Source organism: Patiria miniata, unplaced genomic scaffold (genome assembly GCF_015706575.1).
Source record: "Patiria miniata isolate m_02_andy unplaced genomic scaffold, ASM1570657v1 HiC_scaffold_2, whole genome shotgun sequence".
NCBI classification, from domain to species: Eukaryota; Metazoa; Echinodermata; class Asteroidea; order Valvatida; family Asterinidae; genus Patiria; species Patiria miniata.
In genome coordinates, this window is record NW_024037058.1 from 9,690,278 (window position 1) to 9,713,644 (window position 23,367).

Here is a 23,367-nt window from a genome sequence, read left to right on the forward strand (position 1 = left end):
TTTGCAGTCATCAGCCGCCGACATTTGAAGGGAAAAAAAACGGCAAAAAAAGCCGCGTCGCCGCACCACTTTTGGGCAAGCTCCGTACCAGAAACCGGAGACTTTTTGGGGCCCAAGAGGCAATGCAAACTTTGCTTTCGAACATGCGCAGTGGCGGGGCTGGGGGGGGGGGAATTTGCCAACCCCCCCCCCCCTCCAGTTTTCTCCCAACAATTTATCAACAAATAGATTCATTATGGTCATTTTCTTCGCTGATAAGATTCATAAAATATGGACACATTTTGGGCCAATGAAAGCATTATAAACATTGGTACTTCAGACAAAACACGCCACACATGCATTTATACAGCTATAGATAGTGTGCAGCCAACGTCTTTGTACATTTATTATTCATTTTTTATACACCATTCTGCGGTTTGATACATTTCTCATTCATAAAAACGACTACACTTATAAGTTGCTCTAGTGGCTTATTTCCGGACCATTGACAATTGGCCTGCAGGCGCTTACACAATGGGCTTAAGATTTTATTTGACTGCCCCCCTCCCAATATTTCCTTTCCCCTCCCCCCCCCCCCCATTCCCTCCCCCCCCAAACAAAAATACAAATTAGAGTCTGGCGTTGCCACTGAACATGCAAGAGGAATCTTAACCATAACTTGGTTCAAATTAAACTCAAAATGTTACATTGAGGGCATCATCGAATCAGGTCGATGGCGATAGATCTGTGATGGAGGTCTGGGGATCATGTTAGGATTGAATGGCCTCTGTGCCTGTGGTTTATTTGTAGAGCTCTGGGTCTGGGAGGATGTCGGCACTGAAGAAAAAGTGGCTTTTTGGAAGACGCAGCAGCGTCTCCAATGCTTCCTGACCTCGGCCCGACGAACACCATACAACATGAAGATAAAATATCCTTGAAGCGTATTCAGCAGACAGAAGACTAGCTGGACGGGGAATGATATTGCTTGGACGAGATTCAGGTAGCCGATGGACCAGGTTAGCCCCATCAGGGTCATGACAGTCAGGGCGTTCTGCAGACGCTGCTTGTGCAGCTTCCGTTTGGACATTTCGTCCCTGTTCCTACGGAGGTCGTTGTTGGATGTCTTGATGAACTGGCGGATTACCAGCGTAAAGACAACAATGTTGAAGAGTAGGATGAGGCCGATCGGGGCTAGGAGACCAGCTATCAGTGGAATCTGCTTCAAGAAACAACTGTAACAAAAAAAACCCCAAAAGTCATCATATGAGCATCAACCAAACGTTCAAATACAACTGCCTAACATGATATTGAACTATTCAAAATTTAAATACAATTCAATATAACTCTCTCCATAAATTGGAGGTAATTAACTCACAAGTCTGTTCCAACGTAATCCTCCCTGGTAGCCCCAGCAGTTATTGCAACAATCAATGCAGGTATTCCTAAAAAAAAAAAGCAAATATAAAAAGGAGCCATCATGAAGCTATCTGTACGACTCAAAATGGTTCACAAGTTTGCTCTGTCACGACCGTAGAGCTTGCCAACTTGAAAACGAAAACCACAGATAAAATGAGAAAGGATGAGTAGTTAGGACAAACGGCGAGTCTGACCGATCCAAGGCAAGAGTTCCAGGACAGGATAAACTCAGGAGAAATTGTGGAAGAAAGAAAAGACATACACTTCAAAAAAGTTCTCTCTGTTTACAAAGAAAAGAAGAGCCCACTAACAACAAGATGAATCATATTAAGTCTTGGGAATATTGGCACTGGCCCCTGGGAAATCCCCAGCATGCCTCACTATGATGTAATCAAAAGACAGTGGTACAACATAGAGTTCTTCAGTAAGATTTTTTCATTTTACTCCTCAGATTATGGGGCAAATGAAACCAGTTAAATCCCTTGTTTTTTTATTTTGTTAGGCAAATGTGATACTTGCCATAGCGCTCTCAATTTTCCCGAGGCTACGTTTTCCTGACTGAATGTAACATCAGTAGGAAGCTAATTTTTATTATTCAAGTTTAATTTTTCTTTAATGGCCATATATCTCATTTTCATACATGTATTTCATTATTGTCAAGTATATCGTGTATGCCACTGTGGCTTTGGGCCTCTGGTGTTGCCCATTTCTGGTCGGGCCTGGTGTTGCCCATTATTTTTACAAAACAATTACAATTGACAATTCAACCGGTTTGCCCTATCACTGGTATCCGGAATAAAACACTCCTCTGTGGCTGTGGCATAAACACAATGATTTGTTTCCCTTGTCCTTCATTTCAAGTCTGAGTAAAGGACCTATGATACACTCACCCCAAGCAGCCAGTGATGCTTTCAGCATGAATTTCGGCACATACACATTGACCACTCTAACAAACAGCAGATACATGTTGAAGCCCTCCACGCCCATCCAACAGAGCGACGTCAGCGTGAAGTAATGCAGGAAGCCGGCCAGGACGCAGCACGGCAACACATCCAACTCTGCAACACCTCGCTCTGAATCCAGAGCCGTGGCAACCACAAAGGTGATGTAGAGACACAGCAAAGAGGCGCACAGACTCAGCAGGATGCGGTTTGGACGGGTCTTGCGAAGTTTCCTGATAAAAGGGGAACACAGAACATTTGAACTTTGTTTAAAAATACTGCTCACATTGTGGATTACCTATTATGTATGAACAGTAGATAACCACTTGTTGAATCCCTGTCGGACGGATGCGCTGCATGTGCGCACACGTTTACTTTACATACCAAGCGTGGACATCCCTTTGTTTTCGTGTAGTTAAGAAAAACTGGAGGAAAAACTATTTTACTTGCGCTGTGAACACTCTTTCAGCCCAAATGTTGTACCATGATTACCTTGAACTTTCCTCTTCATTTTGCGATGAATAACCCCCAGCCAAATATGCCCCTAAAACTGTTTCTCAGAGAGACGGAAACTTTGTGTGGACATGGGCATGCAAGTCCACACATCTTCACTACCTGCAGTGTGTGGAAATCTTTTGTTCAGAGGACCACACAGTGACTGCACTGCCTGTCCAGGTTCAGGCCCATATATGGTGACAACTACACACAATTTTATTCTGCATGCCAACAAACCCGAATGGTCTTTGCTTGAGCACCAGGCAGAAAGTGGTAAAGCATTCTAGTCCGTCTGAACTCTCTCACTGCAACTGAGTGAGGGGGGGACTTTGCGTACAGAGACAACAGGCTAATGGATGCCGTCCAAAGCTTGAAGACATTCTGGTCTGGAGTGGAGTGGATATCTTTTGGAATTTGATTCCACTCTTGGATAGATCTTGGGTATACAGTGAAAACTTCAGGAAATCTTTATTGAAGCTATCTGGGTGTTCTATATAAGAACTGCCAATGCATACTTGTGACTGAGGTAGGTAACCATGGTAACGGCCAGTCCTAGGATAGACATCCCGCATCCAACCAGACTCAGCAACTTGAGGATGAACTCCTGAGTCTCGGTCAAAGGTGACTCGGGATAGATGTCCTAGTCAGAAAAAAAATTGTACATTAATACAAGGTTTGAATATACGACCTCCGTAACACTTGAGAGGAACTCTCCCAACTGAGTGGTCCTGCCCTATACATTAAGTGGTAGCCCAGTTGTCAATCTCTTTGTTCAAGGGCACTTGTCAGAAGCCATAAACTCGTCTGTGACATGTAGCCTGGGATCACGCCCAAAGGTCACGGTGCCAGCAATATTAGTAATGCTGCAAACGCAGGAAATAGCAAAAGGGAATCACTCAGAGTTTGGTCATCACATGAACCACAAAGCACCTGACCCATTTCACGTTTGATGGAGAACAGGCTGAACCCTATAGTTTTTCATTTCATTTCATTTCATTTATTAATTTCACAGGTAAAAATTCAGTACAGACAATAAGAACAGTAAAGAAAACAAAAACATGCACATACAGTTAGGAGAGAGAACAAGAAAAAGAGAGAAAAAAAAGTAGCACCCCTGATGGATTTTAAAAAAGTAAACTAAATTACTATCGAGTTAATCTCCTGATGCCACAATTTAAGAAGAGACAATACAAAAAGACATTACAAATGGACATTATTAAAACATGGCTTACAGTATAAGAATATAGAACTATACAAGCAGTTAAAACTTTAAAAGCACAAATGGGCATTAAAAAATACAGATTCGATAAAAGAGAGATTCGAGTGAATTATAATGCAAAAGGCACTATAAAATTGAGAAAAAAAACAAGCAGCAAGGTATTTGAATGGGCAAGGCAACTAGAAATTTAATTTAAACTGTTTTTGTCAAGGGGACCTCCTGGCCAGGGACTAATAAATGATTTCTGAGAGAATTTGTAAAGGAGGATAAACAAAGAAATTGACGAAGTGGGATTCTATCCACTCAAAAAAAATTAAGAAATTTAAATTTAAAGTGGAAAAAAATTGTTGATGAAAAATAGCAGACTGGTGTTTATTGAAACCAAGCCAACACATCTGAATTATACTCACCATTAGAGCTGCAAAGTTGGTCAGATGATCACACTGACAAGCAATGTACTGATCAGTGATATACTCTTCACGTAAACGACATCCTTCACTTGACCAGCTTGCATTGACAAATTCCCAAAACACACAACTCGTGTTGTCCACATAGGAATCATTCTACAGCAGAAAAAAAAGAAAATATGCTTCTTGTACGTATAGATCAGGCACATAAGGTATTAAGATCTTTGCTTAACTCGTGCACACGCACCCCCATCCCAGTTACAAAGAGAGAGTGAGTTGGGGGACCATTTAGAGGGACTCAACGGTGCTGCCGCTACATCTGTGTTCACGTAAATAAGTTTGCGTACACTTAGAGTGTGAACATTGCAGTGTTGAAGTGGAGTCTATCACAAGTTAAGTCCAGTCACAAGTCCAGTCGCAAGTCCAGTCGCAAGTAACGGGATGAACAATGACAAAGGGATGCTTTTGTAACAGTTCATTTGAACAGCTAGTGACTTGACTTGAGACTGAAGGACTATATGGTCATGGGTGCGCGTCGCCAGGAGTTTTTCTAGAGGGCGCGGGGGGGGGGGGGCAAAGCTCTCAAAGTCCTTGTACTTTCTCTAACATATTCTCAATTTATCTCTTTTTTTTCGACGGTGGTTGGGGGGACATTTGCCCACCCCACTCCCATTGACACCCTGCGGATGTCCAAAATGTTAAATGTGCATTTTACTGAACATCAATATGACTTCGCACCTCGTCTTCGTCTTTTTTTGGGGGGGGGGGACGCCCCCTTGCCCCCCCCCCCCCCCCCACCCCGCCCCCTAGGTGTCAGTGCAATGTAGATGTCAGTGGGCACGTGTGGTCTAACGATGGAGCACAGGATTTATAATCGTGAGATTGTGGGTTCGAGCCCCGCCGTGGCCATGCGTGTTGTGCCATTGAGTGAGGCACGCTTTACCTCAATTACTCCTCTCAACCCAGGTGTTAAATGGGTACCAGCATAAGGTAATAAGGTAACAGACTCGCTGTTGAGGAGGTGTGGCAATCCCCCCACAACAGCATTTCATGGACTCGAGTCTGGCCCAATCGCTTTGAAAGAGAGATGGACACTCCGTTCCTGTGAACACAGGTTCGTCCTCCCTGTACCTTTAACCTTCAGTGCATGGAAATTCCACAATAAACAGACTCACATCAAGTCTGCTGAGTAGTATCGTAACAGGCTCATTCAGGTTTGTGATTGGTTGGCTACCCACGGTGGCAGACATGACACGCGTGTTGATGGTCCGGTTGAATCGGTCCTCTCCCTTGTTAAAGTCTGCCAGCGACGGCGACTGGAAGAGATTCCGTTTTCTGAAGACGGAGAAACTCACGCGGATGCCACCGCCGACTTCTCCTGATAACAAATGTCATCAAAAATATTCAAAGTCATCATGCTCACTTTTGAAGGTTGCGTGTTCAAATCTTGCTGAAAGCTATTCCTTAGAGAATCAGACAATTCTGATCAATTTTGTGGAGGTTTCTGGCAAAATGAGACAATTTCCGATTTATTGATATTTGTAATCTTTGATATGTCTACTACACATAGGCCTGTTTAAAGGAAATAGTATAAAGATCGTGAAATAAAGAGTGTTTTTATAGAAAAACAATTGGCATCTTTCATTTTCATGACTACAACACAGCCAAAACTTTACGGGCCCTTTTTTTTTTACATAAGTTGTCAACGGAATATCGGATCGGAGTGCAACAAACAGTATCGTAGGAGAATTTCGTTCTCTTTCCTAATACAAGCAAACCCTCATTTCGACCTCTGCTCGCATTTGCCAGAACGCCTCACATATATGATACATACGTCTTGCAAGGATGTTGACTTCCGGAGGCAGCATAAGTACAGCACTAGGCATCTCACTCTCTGAAGCTCCTTGGAACAGCTCGTCTTCTCCTTCCATCACCATCAGGCTGGACTCTCCAAATAACCCCGACGACGAGGAATTAGCAGACGCAAACCCCAGCCCATTCAAGAGGGTGGATTCGGTCACTCCGCGGACCTCCACAGCAATGTTAGGGTGGACTTCCCGAAACGACACATCTCCTGCCAGCGAGACCTCGCCAAGTTGTCGCTCTAATACTCTGACAATTCTGCTTGGAGCGTTCTCTCGGACTTCGGCTTCTTGCAAGACTTCATCGCTGATAAACATCAGGTTGCCGACAGTGTCTACCACGGTCTCTGTTACCTAGAAAACAATGTTTTCAAGACGAAAAGGCTACCATTATAACCTGCCGAGTCTTATTGTTACTATTGGAAGCTTTAAAAACACCCCCCCTGGCACTGACGTGGCTCACAAGCCTGAAGGAAGATTCCTGTCAAACGAACATAATGAAGAAATGATATGGTCTAGTGAAAGAAATTTAACCCAAAAAAAACATTCTGGGGAAAACCCACAGAACTAGGGACTGAAAAACCCAATCCACGTGTGGACCAGGGCAGGAATCGTACCCGGACCATAGAGTTGGAAGGCGAGGAAAGGACCACTGCACAAACCTGACTTTTAACACATAAGTGAATCAATTGGGATCAGAGATACATGACGACAACAAATGTTGCCAGAACAAATTGAAACGAGTTCGTGGTCAAACTAACTGACAGATCACTCAGGGCAGTATAATGTGGCCAGAACTATTTGCCCTGTTACCCGGCCATCGCAGAAACGAAAAGCAGTCAGGGAGGGGGCTGCACGGACATCATCTTAGACCCCGTCCAAATTACTTGTGTCATTCCAATGGCTAGCAATGACACATGTGCATATATGAGAAGCAGTTGAAGCCACGTGTAGCCAAGACCCTTTTCAAAGTGAATGATGGACAGTGTCACCACTAACCAGGCAATTTTTGTGTGGTTTTTTTTTGCAAGCAAGAGTCAGTTTTGTACAGCGGCCCTTCCCTTGCCTATAGTCTTCCACCTCTATTTCAAATCCCTCATAGGCCCACATGTGAATTAGGTTTTCAGTCTCAAACTGACTCAATGGGTTTTTTAAAATTATTTGTCCAGGGTTTTCCTCCCACCGTTTAAACTGTGCAGTTTTTTTTTAATTGTCTTCTTCCTCAGGCATCTTATGGCTTCAAGTGTAACAGTGCCTATATGCACTTTAAAAAAAGTCATTGGCTCATTACCAAAGAATAATTAAAACCAAGGATTTGCCCAAAAAAAAACTACTATTGTCAATTACAATGCGTATGCGGTTTGGAAAAAGTTGGTTGTTAATTTACCATGTTGCATGTTTTGTATGTGTGTGAATCTGGTCAAATAACCACACAAAATGGTGACATAACAAGCTAGTTTTTTCTGAGCCGCAAACATGTCCCGTTTGCGTATCATTTCTAATACAGGGTGAGTCCAAAGTAACGAAACCCAAATGTTGGGACCATTGTTTTAGAGAAGTTCTGCATATAGCACTCTTAAAATCAAGGATATGAAAGCTCAATTCATAAGCTTTTATTTAGTACAAGAATCATTTAAATCACTCATGTACTTTTCAAGTTACGGAATTTTAAACACAACCACCACTTTTAGGTTCTGTCCATGGATCACAAAAAAGTTCAGTGTTCTTTCAGCGAAACGAAAAGAAATCACATAGGGATGTGTGTGAATTGTTTTCGTTTTGCTGAAAGAACGCACACCTTTTTTTTGTGATCCGTGGACAGAAAATTAAAACGGTGGTTGTGTTTAGAATTCTGTAACTTGAAAAGTACATGAGTGATTTGAACGATTCTTAGACTAAAAGAAAGCTTATGAATTGGGCTTTTATATCCTAGATTTTGAAAGTGCTACATGCAGAACTTCAATAAAACAATAGTTCCGACATTTGGGTTCGTTTGTTTTTTTACTCACCCTGTAGTACCTACTATCATTTTCTAGGCATTTTCGCTGGGGTGCCATAGCCCCAACCCAACCCCACTCCCAGCAGTGCATCGGCCTAATAAGACCCAAACAACCAGAATAATTTGTACCTGTGAAGTAGATGAGTTCACGTCAGCAATTTTCGTCATGATGTCGGCGGTTGATGCGACTCCTGCATCACTCAGCATCTCGGCATCTTCAGTCAGGGCCATGACTTGCAACGCCACCACCATCACATTTTCATCGTTAACTTCCACCTATTCAATGAAGTTGAGGGATATTTTAAGATTAAGAATAACAACTAAAAATATTAAAGGAGAATTCTTCCCCTTTGAACTTCTGGAATTTCGTCACGATGGTCCCACATTAATATTCATTCTGTATGATAAGTTAAGGGCCCTGAGATATGAAAATATTCTCTATATTTTCTCTTCATATGCGCACTCAGCATTTTGGGGAGGGGGGGCTCAAATTTTTTTCAAAAAATGTTGCCCAAAATTTTTGGCCGCAGAAAAACATTGGAGTTTTTTTCGGAGGGCAGACTATTTTGACGTTTGGTGGCGCCACTTGCACCCCTATTATACTACTCGAAAATAGGCCACATACATATCACCAAAGGTAAAATTGTGCCCCCCAGGTGCACCACTGTACACACTGTACAATGTATGCGGATGTGGTTGAAACCATCAACACAGCTGTCTGACATATCAAAATATCAAAATATCAGGAAAAATATTTTGGTAACCCCCCCCCCCCATGAAATTGTTCTTACTACGCTACTGGACGATGGCCTCACCCTGTTCAAGAGAGCTAGCTTTTCATCAACTGTCAAGTTTCGGCCGCACTGCAACTCAACCAGCCACTGTGCCGGAGAGAAGCCATCTCCAACACAAACAGCATAGGCTATGGGCTGACCACCTTGGATTGAGTGAAGAATGGAGTGTACATATTAATTTGCTGTAATTGGAAGTTGCAATGGGCAAACATAGATGATTAGTAAAAGATTAGGAAATGTTCTCGAGATTAACTGTTCGTGAGAGCATGTTCCCAAAAAGCATATACTGATGCAGATTCAAGTTGTTTTTCTTGAAATGAAATTGCAGGTAAAAAAAAAAATCTGCTGTTGAATTCCTTTCCCGTATTATTTTTGTCAGTGAATGACACTACTGAACCTAAATTACCATTTTGTGGGTATTTATAAAGCGCATGAGTCCACCAGGACTGGTGCTCAAGGCACTACATTATTATTATTGCCCCTGCTCATTAGGCCCATGAAACATTCCCAACACCATCTCAGCTCCCTGGGGAGTATAAAGCTCGATGCTGCCTGTTAGGCGCAAGGAAGCTTTTAACCATCTCTGCCCTCACAGGTACCCATTCACTCCTGGGTGGAGAGAAGCCATGAGTGACAAAGTGCCTTGCCCAAGGACACACGCACCATGACCCCAGGCAGGACTCAAACCCACAACCTGCAGCTTTACCCGTAGAATACAAATCCAATGCCCTTAACCACGCTGCCACATCACTGCATATATGTAAAATAGCTATACAATGTGAATATTAATTGTAGGATTCAAAGGTCAGGAACTTACTATTGATGGTATAATCAGGGCACACACGATCCGAGTTGGATACTGTGTCCTCACCGAGGGGTACAGCTGGGAGAGTAATGGTGCCATAGATGGTGGGCCACCTAGTCTCGACACAACTCCCTGCAAATGATATTATGATGAAAATTAGCTGCCAGAAGTTGATTTTATATTCTATCGCAAAAAAAAGTAATTTTAAAATCCATGAACAGTAGCTGGTGCTTATGTTTCTTATTCGTATGGTGCGAAGTATGCAAGATTTATTCCATGCTGAAATACAGGGTGTCCCCCCCCCAAAAAAAAGATGGACCCTAAAAGTGTCCTCTTCTTCATAGCTTTTCAAATACATCGCAATCATCTATACATATTTGAAGAGATAGTTCATTAGCTTTTCAAATAGGAACAATCTTTCCCATCGGGTAAATATTTTTAAATTATTTATTGAGTTATGGGCAAAGTACCAATTTTTCATTTTGTCCACAGTCTCAATTGTCATTTGTTAGGAATGTAATGGATTTGCAGTGAGGTAGACTTGCTTTCTTTAACGTTATAATCCTTCTTTCATTACTTGGTTCTTTTTTTCTTTCCTATAAATGAACGTTGTTGCAAATTTGCAACAATGGTCATTTTCCAATGGTCTTTTTGAAGAAGTAGAAGTCTGAAAAGGACTGTTTGTTGAACTCGACTCGGAATCTCCAGTTTCGGCACATGGTGAAGTCAAATATCAGTCGCCGTGGACAAAATGAAAAGCGGCACTTGATTTCAAATAGTCATATTATAAAACTCAATACAATATCTAGTTGATTAAAAAGATTTTTTCATGGCTAGCAAAAAAAGCTAATGAACTATACTCTCTAAATATGTTTCTATATTTGCGATTTATATTTGTTTTTAAAACTGTGAAAGAGAGTCTTCAAATATCACCCATTTGCCGCCTCCTGATCAAAAACCTGCATAGGCCACTGGTATATGCTGGAGTTATAGAATGAAATCCTTAAAGCTATAGTCCATCATTTGCAGCCATCTGAAAAGTAACTGGCGTAATTATTGTTGAAAAACAAACTTGGTTGAAAGATAGTAAGGGAACTAAACTCCCTGTGAAATTATTCCTTCTGGGAAGCTGTCATTTTGAAGTAATCAACGAAAGAAGGCATTTCCAACGGTGATTCTTAAGAAGCACCGTAGGAAAATTTAAATAAGTAGTTCGTTTTGTTATTCAGCGCAGCGCGCACAAGTATTGGAACGACGCACACGCGCGCGCGGTTGTTATAATTCGTCGGATCAGTGCGCTATGTCGCGTATGGCTGCAATTCAAAACAATTCAAAACATGATTCAGTAACTTTTGATTTGAAATTGAGATCTTAGAATGCTGTTTTTCTCGATATGTACAGCTGAAGCTATAGCTAAAACTTCATCAGGTTAGTTGTTCAGTATCCTTCATTAGATTTTGAACCCTTTTGTTGCTTCAAACGAACAAAATGCACAAATTACAAATGATGGACTATAGCTTTAAAGGGCAAAACCAATATTTCATTTTAGTCTTACCAAAACGACCACCAGTCTATGGCATATCCCCTTTCACAAGAAGGATCTATAATATGCGAGCAGATTCGGTGATTAAGTATGTAAAGCAAAACTGCAGGCGCCTTCTATCGGGTCTTCGGTAACCCATTAGTGTTATACAAAAACATGGCAGCCAAAAAATTGACCAATCAACAGCGTAGTCCTCATTTCTGATTGAACGACGTCACAACTTCTAAAGTCGACTGCGATTGGCTGGCGAGCGGGCTCGCATAACATTTGCATTGCTCAAATAATATCGGACGTTGGTTATGGAGACGGCTCCTTTGCAGTGGTGCGCCCAAGGGGGGCTCGGGTGGCTTGAGCCCCCCCCCCCCCCCAAGAGGTTGTCATTTTTAAAAAAAATTTTGTCATTTTTTTTTAGTTCCATGATTTGACCGTAGTGATACGGCCTATTTTCGAGTAATATAATAGGGGTGTAAATGGCGCCAAAAACGTCACAATAGTCCGTTCCCCCCCCCAAAAAATTAAAAACAAATTGTGAGCCCCCCCCCCAAAAAAAAGCCAATTCCTGGGTGCGCCACTACTCCTTTGGACAACGGGTGATACTCAGACTACCGATGTAAAATCCCACATAAAGAAGTTACGATTGTGCAATGTACTCAGTAAATCAATTCTATGTGATATAAATTTATTACATGATATAAAAATCGCATCAGATACCATCCTGGGATTTCAGTGTTCCACGGTTTCTTACCGCTGCTCTCAAGTGTGATAGAAGATGGATCCATGTATCCATCTGAGGCGGTTGCTATGCCAACCAGTGCATCCTGGACAATGCTCAATAACTCGGAGTCATCACTGTTTGTCCCTCCGGCATTGGTTAGGATTTCAGTCGTTGCCACTACACTTCCACTGTTCAGCTCTTTGACAGCAATGTTTGCCTGAACCCCCTCAGATTGTAAACCCTCCGAGAGCTTAGGAAGAAAAGAAGAAACCAATCTGTTTTAGGGGTTATGCACATGCTGGAAAAACCGTTTTCCGTTTTTTCTGTCTGGAATATTGGGAAATTGTCTTTAAGGAGAGGATTTACAAGTACATTACATAGGTAGGACGCAAAAAAGTCAAATAACATGTCATCAATTGGTCAAATTAAACTGAATTAAATTCAACAGAATGGGTTTTTTTAATCTAAAGACATTTATGACTAACTTAGAAGGAGAGATAAAGATGGCAATCTGAAAGTGCATTTTTTTTATGCCGAGAAAAGTGTAAAACTGACTTGAAAAAGTTATGCATCCAATTGTGGCAAGGATCTTCCCTGGAGATTTGGGATGGCACTGATTTTTTTTTTTTTTTTTTTTTTTTTTTTACAGTTTATTTGTTACAATTCATGGACATTAAAGAATATATTTGTGTTGCTTATACAAAATATGGTTTGGCATGGATTTCTTTATGCTGTCTACAAATGAAACGGTAGATCTGTATTTCTTGCCTAGTGGAACAATGTTATGATACTTACAAAGGTTATTATTTCAGCCGATATTTGTTTAAAGATTGGCGAGCTTTTGTTTCTCAACTCATCGACAAACGTCAATGTTGGAAACCTGGCCTCGGAGGTGAAGGCAGAAACACCTACATTTCAAGATCAATCAGAAAATCAAATTTATACAAGAATTACGGAAAACAAATAAGCAAACAGTCAGTATCATAACTAGCCCTACACCAATGCTTAAACTTAGGCACATATATAGGATCATATAGTTTTCTTGAATTTACAATTATAACACCACTCAAACTCCAAAGAAGAAGGTTCAAAACTATTAAACCTGTTACACTTTCAGTTCAGTGGATGTTAACACTTTTTGAGAACACTTGGAAAATGCACACATTTATATGGGGCCATATCGTAAGTAAGACGCCTCATAGGTCCGACAACTCATAGGTCCGACAACTCATGAGGCGTCGGACTCATGAGGCATAAATTCCGCCTCATAGGTCCGACGCCTCATAGGTCCAACGTCTCATAAGTCTGACAATTTACAAACGCTGTTTCGGGCTTGTGAGGCGTCGGACTTATGTGGCGTCGGACCTATGAGGCGGAATAAATCAATTTTATGCCTCATAATTCCGACTTCTCATAAGTCTGACGCCTCAAAGGCCGAAATTTTTGACTTTTGAGGCGTCGGACCTATGAGGCGTCAAACTTATGAGCGGACCCCCTTTCTATTGACAGTGCACTTTCTCTATGGCTATAGGCCCTAACTATCACGGGGAAATGATTATTATTTTTCTATTCTTGAAAATGACATCATACTCGGCGAAACAATTTCACTGGATCTTGATCGTATTACTTACAATCAAGCAGTATGATTTCCATATATTTGGGCAGCTTCATTTTTGACTATTTGCAAATGAACCTAGAGAACTTTAAGTGCAACGGCATGACAAAAAATATTTATGCTTGATAAACTTCGCAAGTTTACATAATATGCTAATTTTATGCAAATTGTTACCATCAATCAGCAGCAAGGAAGCATTTGTCTGTAGTGTAACTCCCTGCAAGCCACTCCCCTCACACCAGTAGTACCCTCGGTCAGTCGAAGTGACTCCAGCGATTGTAAGAAATGACACGTCTCTTGTACCGGGCAGCACCACTCCGTTTCTGTACCAAGCAAACCTGTTGGCATTCTCAAACTGACACTCTAACGTGACTGTGTCGTACAGCGATGCTGTGATGAGGCTAGGCTCAGGGTGCTTCAGGACAGAGATTGGACCTGTGCCAGAACACAAAAGCAACAAAAAAACGATTGGAAATATAATTTGAGTCTTTGGATGGCTTAGAGTACAATGTTGAAAAAAGTTTGCCAAAACAGCACGTGAAGTGATTTTTTAAATAGAAAATGGTAAAGCCCCTGTCACACCTTTGCGTATCCTAATTCCTTATGAGTTCCTTATCAAAAATTTTCAATACGCAGCCGTACGCTCAAAACGCCTAATTTTTTTGAATACTTTGACTTATGTGCGACGCACATCTAGCGTACAAGTAACAAATTCAGCGCATCAATTGCGTATGAGATGCGTATGAGTTGCGTATGCAGTGCACAACATTATTTTTCGGGCTGCGAATAGGTCAGTATGCAGTGCACATGCTGAGCGTATTCCGGACGCACCCGACTTATGCCGACCGCACGCCTGACGCAATACGTCGGCATTCGCTATGAGTTCGTTCAGCGTGCGCTGCAAGTACGCTATGTATACGTCCAATTATAGGCGGCTCATATGCTGACGGGGTGCGTGCCGGGAGGTCAGCGTATTACTGCGTATGAACCGCTTATCCCCCACGAACCCATAGCGTACTCGTACCGTGCTCGACAGATGCGGGACCGATGCGCTGCGTATTTATAACTTATGACCTGCGTAACAGCGTACGCAGCGTAGTTTTGTGCATGCCCAAAACTGTCCAGCGCACTGGGCCGTACCATGCGTATGCCTGCGTACATAAAACTTACACAAAACGATAGAGATGCATATGAGGTGCGTATTGTGCGTACGACTGCGTATGAAAAAAATGTCAATGCGCAACTCATAAGGAATTGGGATACGCAGAAGTGTGACAGGGCCCTTAAGCAGCCAATTTTACGAAATGTAACACCACATTTTCATGCCAGAGTGGTGCAATAAAACATTTTGCGTAGCATTTCAATTACGATTTGTTACACGAAAGTTTCACAGTGTCTATTAGGCAATAATAATTATAATAGCATTTAACTTACAGTCATTTTAGGTGGCGTAAATTACATCTTGAATAATTGACTATTTTGCATACTTCTCATGATCCTTTTAAGGCTTTATAGCCAAACTTGTTAAGGTCAAAGAAGCCCAACCCCAAAATTTAAATCTCAGAAGTTGCTGTTTAGATTGTTGTAAAGGTCCGCCAGTTCATACTACCACATCGGTGCACTATGCAGCAAGAGACAAGTGTGTGCACCGAGCTCTTATAGCTCTACGGTATAAATTACATTTTTGCAAGCATATCCTAAAGGTAAATCTTTTTTGTTTTTCCATGTAGACTGGTTTTTGACTTGAATATTTCCCACAAATGACATTCCTTTTTTTCGTTGTCTGAAAAATTACTATATATAAATTGGCTACGGGTACTCGATTCCATATTCTGGAACTGGTTCCTGACACTAGTGGTCGGCTACCCGATTCAGATCATCATCATCATCATCATCATCAGGCTGTGGTCATCCATTGTTGGATGAAGCCCTCCTCGAGCAGTTTCCATTCTCTTCTGTCACTTGTCATTCTACTCCATGTTGCCGTGTTCATGTATGTGGTGATTTCATCTTTCCATCTCCTTTTTTGTCTGCCTCTTCTTCTTGTGACTGTCCTTGGTTGCCATTTTGTGAGTCTCTTGGTCCATCTGTCGTCTTGTGTTCTCGCAAGGTGCCCTGTCCATCTCCATTTTCATTTCCTTGATCTTCTCTATAATATCTTTGACCTTTGTTTTTTGTCATGGTATGTCTGATTTTGTCCCGTAATGATAGATTGAGCTTTCTCCTTCCCATAGCTCTCTGTGTTGTTATCAATTTGTGTTCCATATCTTTGGTTGTTGCCCATGTCTCTGCCCCATAAGTCACCGTCGTTTGGACACACTGGTTGTAAATCCTTCTTCTGAATGATATTGGAATTTTCTAGTCGGTTAGTAATTCTTTGTACCTTCCAAAACATCTCCATTCTCCCTTGATCCTACGGTTCAGATACCCTGCCCTAGAATCACATTCTTAAACAAGACGTTTGTGTTGAAATGCTCCCACCCAAAAAAAAGTAGGATAGCAAATGTACTTTACATCCCTAACTGAGCACATACCTTGAAGTACTACTCTGATGCCACAGTTGACTCCTGTAAAATCCTCTGTACACACACACTCATAGCTGCCACTTCCTACGGATGAGGTGCACTGGCCTTGATTCAAGCAAGGTCCGCTCTCACACAGATCAAATGCTGCAAAAAAGAATAATATAATATGCAAAGTCCATTACATGGGCAAGTGTGGTCTAGCGGTTGAGCACAGGATTCATGATCGCGAGTTTATGGATTCGAACCCCGCCGTGGCCATGCGTGTTGTGCCCTCGAGTAAGGCGTTTTACCTCAATTACTCCTCTCAACCCAGGTGTTGAATGGGTACCGGCATTATTCAATGCTTGGAAGGTAACAGACTCGCTGTGGAGGAGGTGTGGCGATGCCCTGCAGCAGCATATGAGTCTGGCCCAATCACTAAAGAAAGAGAGATGGGCACTCCGTTCCCTGTTAACACAGGGGCATCTTTACCTTTTTTTTTTACAATTACGATGCTTTAGATTTATACTTGAAGGTAATATCCTCATTTGCTGATCCCAGAGAGCCAGCATACTATCCGCTTTGTATCTATCTCACTGACTGAGAGATTGACTCACAGACTGACTGACTTTCACTTGTAACTTAGACTGGTTGTATACTGGTGAAGGTTGCCGGGCAGTGCCATTGTACAGGATCACCCCATAACACCAATGACTGGGCAGGCCCACTGCATGTACACCAGATGCATGAAAAGACTTGAATAGCCATTTTGCATCAATTGAAATAAATTTTGTGGATTTTGGGACTGGCTTTACTGGGCTTGACTATCCGGTTCGTTAGTAAAAACGTCATACACACGCGCGCACCACTGATAACTAGTGCCCTTTTGATAAACACTCAAGTTGCATTAGCTTCCAGTTCCAATGGATCCAGTGCTCCCTAATGGCAAGTGGGCGTGGTTCAAATGAACTGAGATCACACTTACGAACTGGATAATCTTTTTTGGGGGGGGGGGGGCGGGGAAGGTGTGCTGTTCTCATCTGATTGTCAAGCATTTGAAACAAAATGGATGGAAAATCCCTGTTGGAGATTCGCTAACACCCTATGGGCTCCGTGCACAAGTAGGGGGGGGGGGCTATACTCCTTCAATGGCCAGAAAAGGAAAGTTGGGGAAGACCTAGACTGGTTCCAGTTTCACTGCGTACTTTGAATGATCCAAAGTTATTGGGGGTGGGGAGTAGTCTGGGAAACCATCGCAAGTTAAATTTGAACGTATTCATGCGCCGTCGATGCCTGACGCTCACGCGAAGATGCTGTGGCTAATAGCTTTAAACATCCAGGAAGTCTTGTGTACTTTGTCGACGGGGCTCTCAAAAGTGGTAAAAACATGCCCTTTTGTTGGTACATGGAGTCCATAGGATCTCCAATCCAATTTCTTGCTCTTAAGATGGTTTGCAAAAAGGAAAACAACTTACGAGTACAGACTGTCCCATCGCCGCGGTAACCTTGCGTCTCTGAGCACATGCAACGGTAGGCACCAGGCTCATTGATGCATGTAGCGTTGCTATGGCAATCATACAACGCTACATCCTGACACTCATCAATATCCATGCAGAAATACAAACTGGATCCCGGCTGTCCGGTGAGTGTGTATCCATCTTGACAATGGCATCTGAACGAGCCCTGAGTGTTGGTACAAGAAGCCAATGACGGGCACACAGGCTCAGAACTTTGACATTCATCCACATCTGCCAAAAATAAAATATAAAGACTCAAAATTGTAACAGCGTTACAAAGGCAACATCTTAACATTATAGAACTGAATGGGAATATAAATTTGGGGGCTATTTGTCCTTTAGCAAAGGCTGAATTGCGAAAGGATGCTGCTACAATGTGGAGCCGAATGCATGTAATGGTGCTAAGGCAGCCGCCAAACGACCCATGTCTTACAAGACAGAGCACAGTCAAGATCACAAGTGTTGATTTTTGCAGAGGGAAGTAAACTGAAGACCCCAGAGAAAAACCCTTGTGGCACAGGAGAGAATCAATGATGATTGGGGGTATGGGGACATGTGTCCCCCACCCACCCCCAGTAATGTTTGACACCAATGGCCATGTCCCCATCCACATGCACTCCCCACTTTCCGATTTCCCTAGTTACTAGTCCACTGTCCCCCACCCCCAAGGTTGACAAGAAATCGCCCCCGCTGATAGAACCCCATTCCATTTAAACCCACTTTCAGAACAGACACAATTTCCATTACTGAACATAGACTGGTGGACAAACAAACAAACGATATACCTGTACACTGAGTCCCATTCCATGCATAGCCTGCAGAGCAGATACAAGTATAGCTCCCCATCGTGTTCTGACAAGGCGACGTGGATGGACAGACTGGGCTCTCCTGTTCGCACTCGTCAATATCTTCAAAATAATGGAAACAAAATGACACTCGGCCATATCGCTATTCTTATGAAATTTGCATAATTTCAGGATTTTCTTTGGTATCCTTCAAAAGTCATTTACATAAAACCCCCCACCCAATATTTTGTAACGAGCCAATAGCAAAAGTTTAATAAGGTCATTTACTGTTTGTGAATTTTGTTTGTTTCCAATAATACACCACGCATCACCCAAAGAAATGTGTTTCAAAACCTAACCTGTTTCGGCTCAGGGGATATAACTGTATTGTACAAAACAGTGAGCAACCATACACAACCTTTTGATTACGAAATGTTGTAATGACTCTTTATTCAAAAATATCTGTTAACTGTCTGATCGTTGGAAATCGCCAGCATTTCTTGATTTCTTCTAAATGACAGCAAGCCAGACGGAATAAGTTCACAGGGTGTTTTGTACAGGTTCACTCTTTAATCTAAGTACACGTAACATTTTCAAAATATAATTCGGAAAGAGATAACTTTTGGGATAAATGCAAACGATCCCAAAAATCCTTCACTCTCTCTTGTAACAGCTGAGGGGATACTTGGAACATACCCGACCCCATCCCCCAGAGTCCTCTCACATAATGCAAATGGTTTTGGGACACTTAAATGAAATTGAGAACTACTGTCTTCAGGATTTTAAGTTCAAAAAGAAGATTTCAATGTTTACCTTCACAGGATGTTCCATTCCAGAGATATCCAGCAGGGCACACGCAGCTATAACCACCAGGCTGATTGACACAAGTTGCGGTATCTGCACACAGTGCATCTAAACACTCATCCACATCTAAGAAAATCAGGGAACAATTAAAACGAAGTCCTTGATCAGAATTAGCTTGGCCAGTGAATAATTGTCTAATGGTGTCTTAAACTGTCCGCTTGAACAGCGCCTCCGATATTTAAATGGTGCCCATTCCCCCTCCCCCTGACAATTTTGGTAGTTCTTTTTCACGACGATAGTCCCTTTTCCAACGTCACTTGATCGTCATCTTTAATTGTGCCTCCATGAAAATTAAGTGCCGCCTATTGTCAGAAATTGGGACCGCTTTAAGGGCATCTCATAGGAAGATATGATGTTAAGTCCCCCCCCCCCCCCGCCACGCCCCCCACTTTTTTATTGTGCGGAAAATGAGTGACCGCCGTGAAAAACCGGTACTGAACCTACCTGAACAGCTCCCACCATCCCAGGCAAAGCCCTGGTTGCACAGACAGGTAAAACTACCCTCTGTGTTCTGACAAGGCACCGTGTCGGGGCAAGGAGCGTCATCAGCTAAACATTCATCCACATCTGTGTATTAAGGGAACAAATGTCATATTGGATTTGTTGACATTGATCAAAGTGTTGAGCCTTTAAGTTCAGGTCCAATTTGCAATCGTACATTTCTAATCTTTCATCTCTGGTGACACTGGCTACAACCTACAAGGAAAACTGTGCTGAGTAGCTTGTCAATTTCTTTTGGGGGGGTTATGGCTAAAATTTGTTGCAGAATATTCTCTCAAAAGTTTTTTTTTTGAGGATCCATTCCTTGACTTGAGACTAAAAAAAAAAAGAACTTTTATCTGAAGTATCACGTTGTGCTTTGCGTAAGTTCCATGCTTATCCAACTGAAGATCTGCAATCCAGCCAGGAAAAAAGGAAGAACAAAAACCAGAACTATTCTTCCCGTTTAAAGGCCTACTTCGTTGTATTGCAGTAAACTAATAAGATTTCCTCCAAGTGCTCATGCTCCATAATGCTCGTGCTGACAGTGATCAAAGACCAAAGACTGAACCTGGAGAATTTTTAAATTAAAAGCAAAATGTGCAATAAATGTGCAAAAAGAACAAAACAATTAAATCCGTGTTGGTTCTGACCTGTGCATTGTGTTGAATTCCACTCATAACCACTCGGGCAGGTGCAGGCAAACCCACCGATGGAGTTAATACAAGGCCGGTTGGCAGGTGGGCAGGACGATAAGTCCTCGCACTCATTTACATCTGGTGGAAAATAAAGGACAAAGTTTCAGGAAATTAGCCCATTAGTATCTTGCAGGTATTACAATGTATTACATTTTATTTATCCCCTGAGGAATCTATGAAAACCGTAGAGTGCTTTAAGAGCACGGTTTTGGGCAGTATTACTGGATTAATGGCTATGTCATGTTTTTGTTAAACCTGAAATTTTATTGCATAACCGATACAAAGATCGATCAAGTGAATGATCAATTTGTCAGTTGCACCACGAACCGACGTATACATTTTTTTGTGTTTTGAGAAAAACCGATTTAAAGCTGGTCATTATTATGTAGGCTCATTCCATATACTAAATGTTTAAGAATTCAAGCTGCTTCGTTTTTGCGATTAAATTATAGATTGAACTTTATTGTATGCAATCCGTGTGCATCTGAGTGGCTTAGTTTTTGATAAATTCAGTTCCTAAGATACTCGTCACTTTGTGAAACAGATTTTTATCACGTTTATCGTATGTCATACAATGCGCGTAATAGTGGCCGCGTGCCAGATACAGAGATATGCGGTTCGTGAAATGTTAAATTCACACTTTTCATGTCGACGCTGCTTGGTGACGTCATAGCACTATGGGAATTAGCGTGTAGGGCGGCGACGCCACTTCGTGGTGCAGCATTTTCTATTTTTTAGAGATACACTGCACAGTCTAATTAGCGTTCTTAGTTAATTAGAACTCAGTTCGGAATAAAACTTTCTGAGAATGAGCACTTTGATGAAATAATAACGTTGCTGACAAAAAACTCAATTTGGAAAAAAATCGAGATACGGAGGTTCGTGGTGCAAACGACAAATTATGGGGTCTTCATGTGGATTTAAGGAGTATTTGTATTTTGTATTTGAACAGGATATGCACAAATGTTTGTTTTATGTTAAAAAATATATCCTTTACAAAAAAAAAGGCAAAACAAACAAGGTTGGATAAAAAAAAAGTAACGGAATTAATGTTGCATCTCGACGCCACATTTTCCATCACCTCAATGAAGGTCAGTCAGTCAAAGAGACATGAACCTGGGACTGAGAAAGATTTCCAATGTTGTTAGAATACACTTCAAAATGAACTCAACTCTCCATAGACTTTGTACACAACCAAAGAAGTGGCGTCTGGATACTACATTCTTTCCAAAGTAACAAAATGTATAGATCAAAGAAAATAAACAGAAAAATATTCCATTTCTAAACATTACGACTCACAGGTGTAAGTATAAATGAATGGAAGGAAATTGTTATTTCATATGTGCCCTTACCAGAGGAACAGCGACTATCTGTGTACCCTGGTGCACATGTGCAAGTGTAGCTATCGACACCATCAGAACACGTTCCTCCATTTAGACAAGGGTCGGGTTCACAATCATCGATATCTGAATGCATTCAAATGACAAAAGAAGGTTATTGCATTAATTCAAAACAACTCCAAATGATTAGGTAAAGTTTTCTGAAGGCAATTACAGTAAAATCTGCAATTTCTGAAGTCTTGATGAGGTTATTGTTTTTTTGTAGTTTTCAGAGAAGTGGGACCAAGTACTTCTAAAACTTCTAAAAATCCCCCCTCCCAAAAATATTAAAACTGTTTCTGGATCCACCCTTGATTGAGCCTGGATCTAGTACCCTGGAGGTGGAATTGGGGAAGAAAAAAGTTGCAAAATCTATCCTTGGAGAGTTTTGTGAAGTTCCTTTCAGATTTCTGGTGCAGTATTAATACTGTGTGTGCATTAAAGACTAATTCATCCAACAAAATTAGAAGCCATTTTTTAAGGGGAACCAGACTTGTACTCAAGTAGTATGCAAGCACTCCTGGCTCCTTACACGAATACAAATCACGCTCTTTGTCTTTAAGAATGCATTAGTCTACAAGAGACAAGTAAATGAGAAGACAACAGGCTGAAAACCCGAGAGTATATGCAAAAATTTAAACAAAATGATTTGAGTAATGGAGGTGGAATTTATGAAGAAAAGAGATGCATTTTCTTGGAGAGTTTTGTGAAGTACTTTCCCGGTTCGTGATACGGTATTACTGTTTGAGACTCACTTGTTGTACAGTTGATATCCACGTATCCTGGTGCACATGTACATGTATAGCTTACTACGCCATCAGAACACATCCCTCCATTCAGACAAGGGTTGGGATCACAATCGTCAACGTCTAGAAAGGAAACAAGCGTATCAAAGAATCGTGACAGAATTACTTAATTATAACGACATGTAACGCTGACGCTATTTTTGGATACCACTTGTTTGCAGCATATTAAAGTTTGAAAAATTAGTTCCAGATAAATGACATACTTTGACTTTTGGTTGGCTTTGAAAGTGGCAAATTTGAGCTCACAAGCAATTGCAAAATTAAGTCCTATATTTTCCCCAAAAAATTATTTCACTAAATCAAACTACAGTGATAATTGATAGCTAAAACCTGTGCACATTTTTTTTTCAAAGTTATTTCCTGTTGTCATCTAAATATATATTACATCTCTATTAGTCCTTCCAATAAAAAAAAGGTGGATTAAAGATATAAGGGCTTTTTGTACAACATTCAGGCACAGAAAACTGCACATAAGTGGATTGCACATGATTGGGGAGGTTTCTTGTATGATGGCAAGGTTTGCAGCTAAAATGACCAGCAGCCG

At 41.5% G+C, this 23,367-nt stretch overlaps 1 protein-coding gene across 34 annotated transcripts in view; it reads right to left on the minus strand.

Annotated features, from left to right (window-relative positions):
- Positions 1–591: 591 nt before the first annotated feature.
- Positions 592–23,367, minus strand: part of LOC119726452 — a 92,855-nt gene continuing 70,079 nt past the window's right edge. For 32 of the 34 annotated variants that reach the window (XM_038198123.1, XM_038198156.1, XM_038198155.1 and 29 more), the window contains 21 exons: positions 22,773–22,886; positions 21,991–22,104; positions 20,594–20,716; positions 19,905–20,027; positions 19,410–19,526; positions 18,597–18,719; positions 17,770–18,042; positions 16,325–16,459; positions 13,965–14,225; positions 12,971–13,083; positions 12,206–12,425; positions 9,930–10,049; positions 9,134–9,255; positions 8,448–8,594; positions 6,292–6,673; positions 5,633–5,835; positions 4,461–4,613; positions 3,347–3,471; positions 2,286–2,569; positions 1,355–1,421; positions 683–1,211 (listed from right to left, as the gene is read on the minus strand). In XM_038198123.1, coding sequence (XP_038054051.1) covers positions 683–1,211; positions 1,355–1,421; positions 2,286–2,569; positions 3,347–3,471; positions 4,461–4,613; positions 5,633–5,835; positions 6,292–6,673; positions 8,448–8,594; positions 9,134–9,255; positions 9,930–10,049; positions 12,206–12,425; positions 12,971–13,083; positions 13,965–14,225; positions 16,325–16,459; positions 17,770–18,042; positions 18,597–18,719; positions 19,410–19,526; positions 19,905–20,027; positions 20,594–20,716; positions 21,991–22,104; positions 22,773–22,886 — 3,848 coding nt within the window. Of the gene's footprint in view, positions 1,212–1,354; positions 1,422–2,285; positions 2,570–3,346; positions 3,472–4,460; positions 4,614–5,632; positions 5,836–6,291; positions 6,674–8,447; positions 8,595–9,133; positions 9,256–9,929; positions 10,050–12,205; positions 12,426–12,970; positions 13,084–13,964; positions 14,226–16,324; positions 16,460–17,769; positions 18,043–18,596; positions 18,720–19,409; positions 19,527–19,904; positions 20,028–20,593; positions 20,717–21,990; positions 22,105–22,772; positions 22,887–23,367 lie in introns of all 34 variants that reach the window. The other 2 variants (XM_038198122.1, XM_038198157.1) reach the window with 2 other exon arrangements.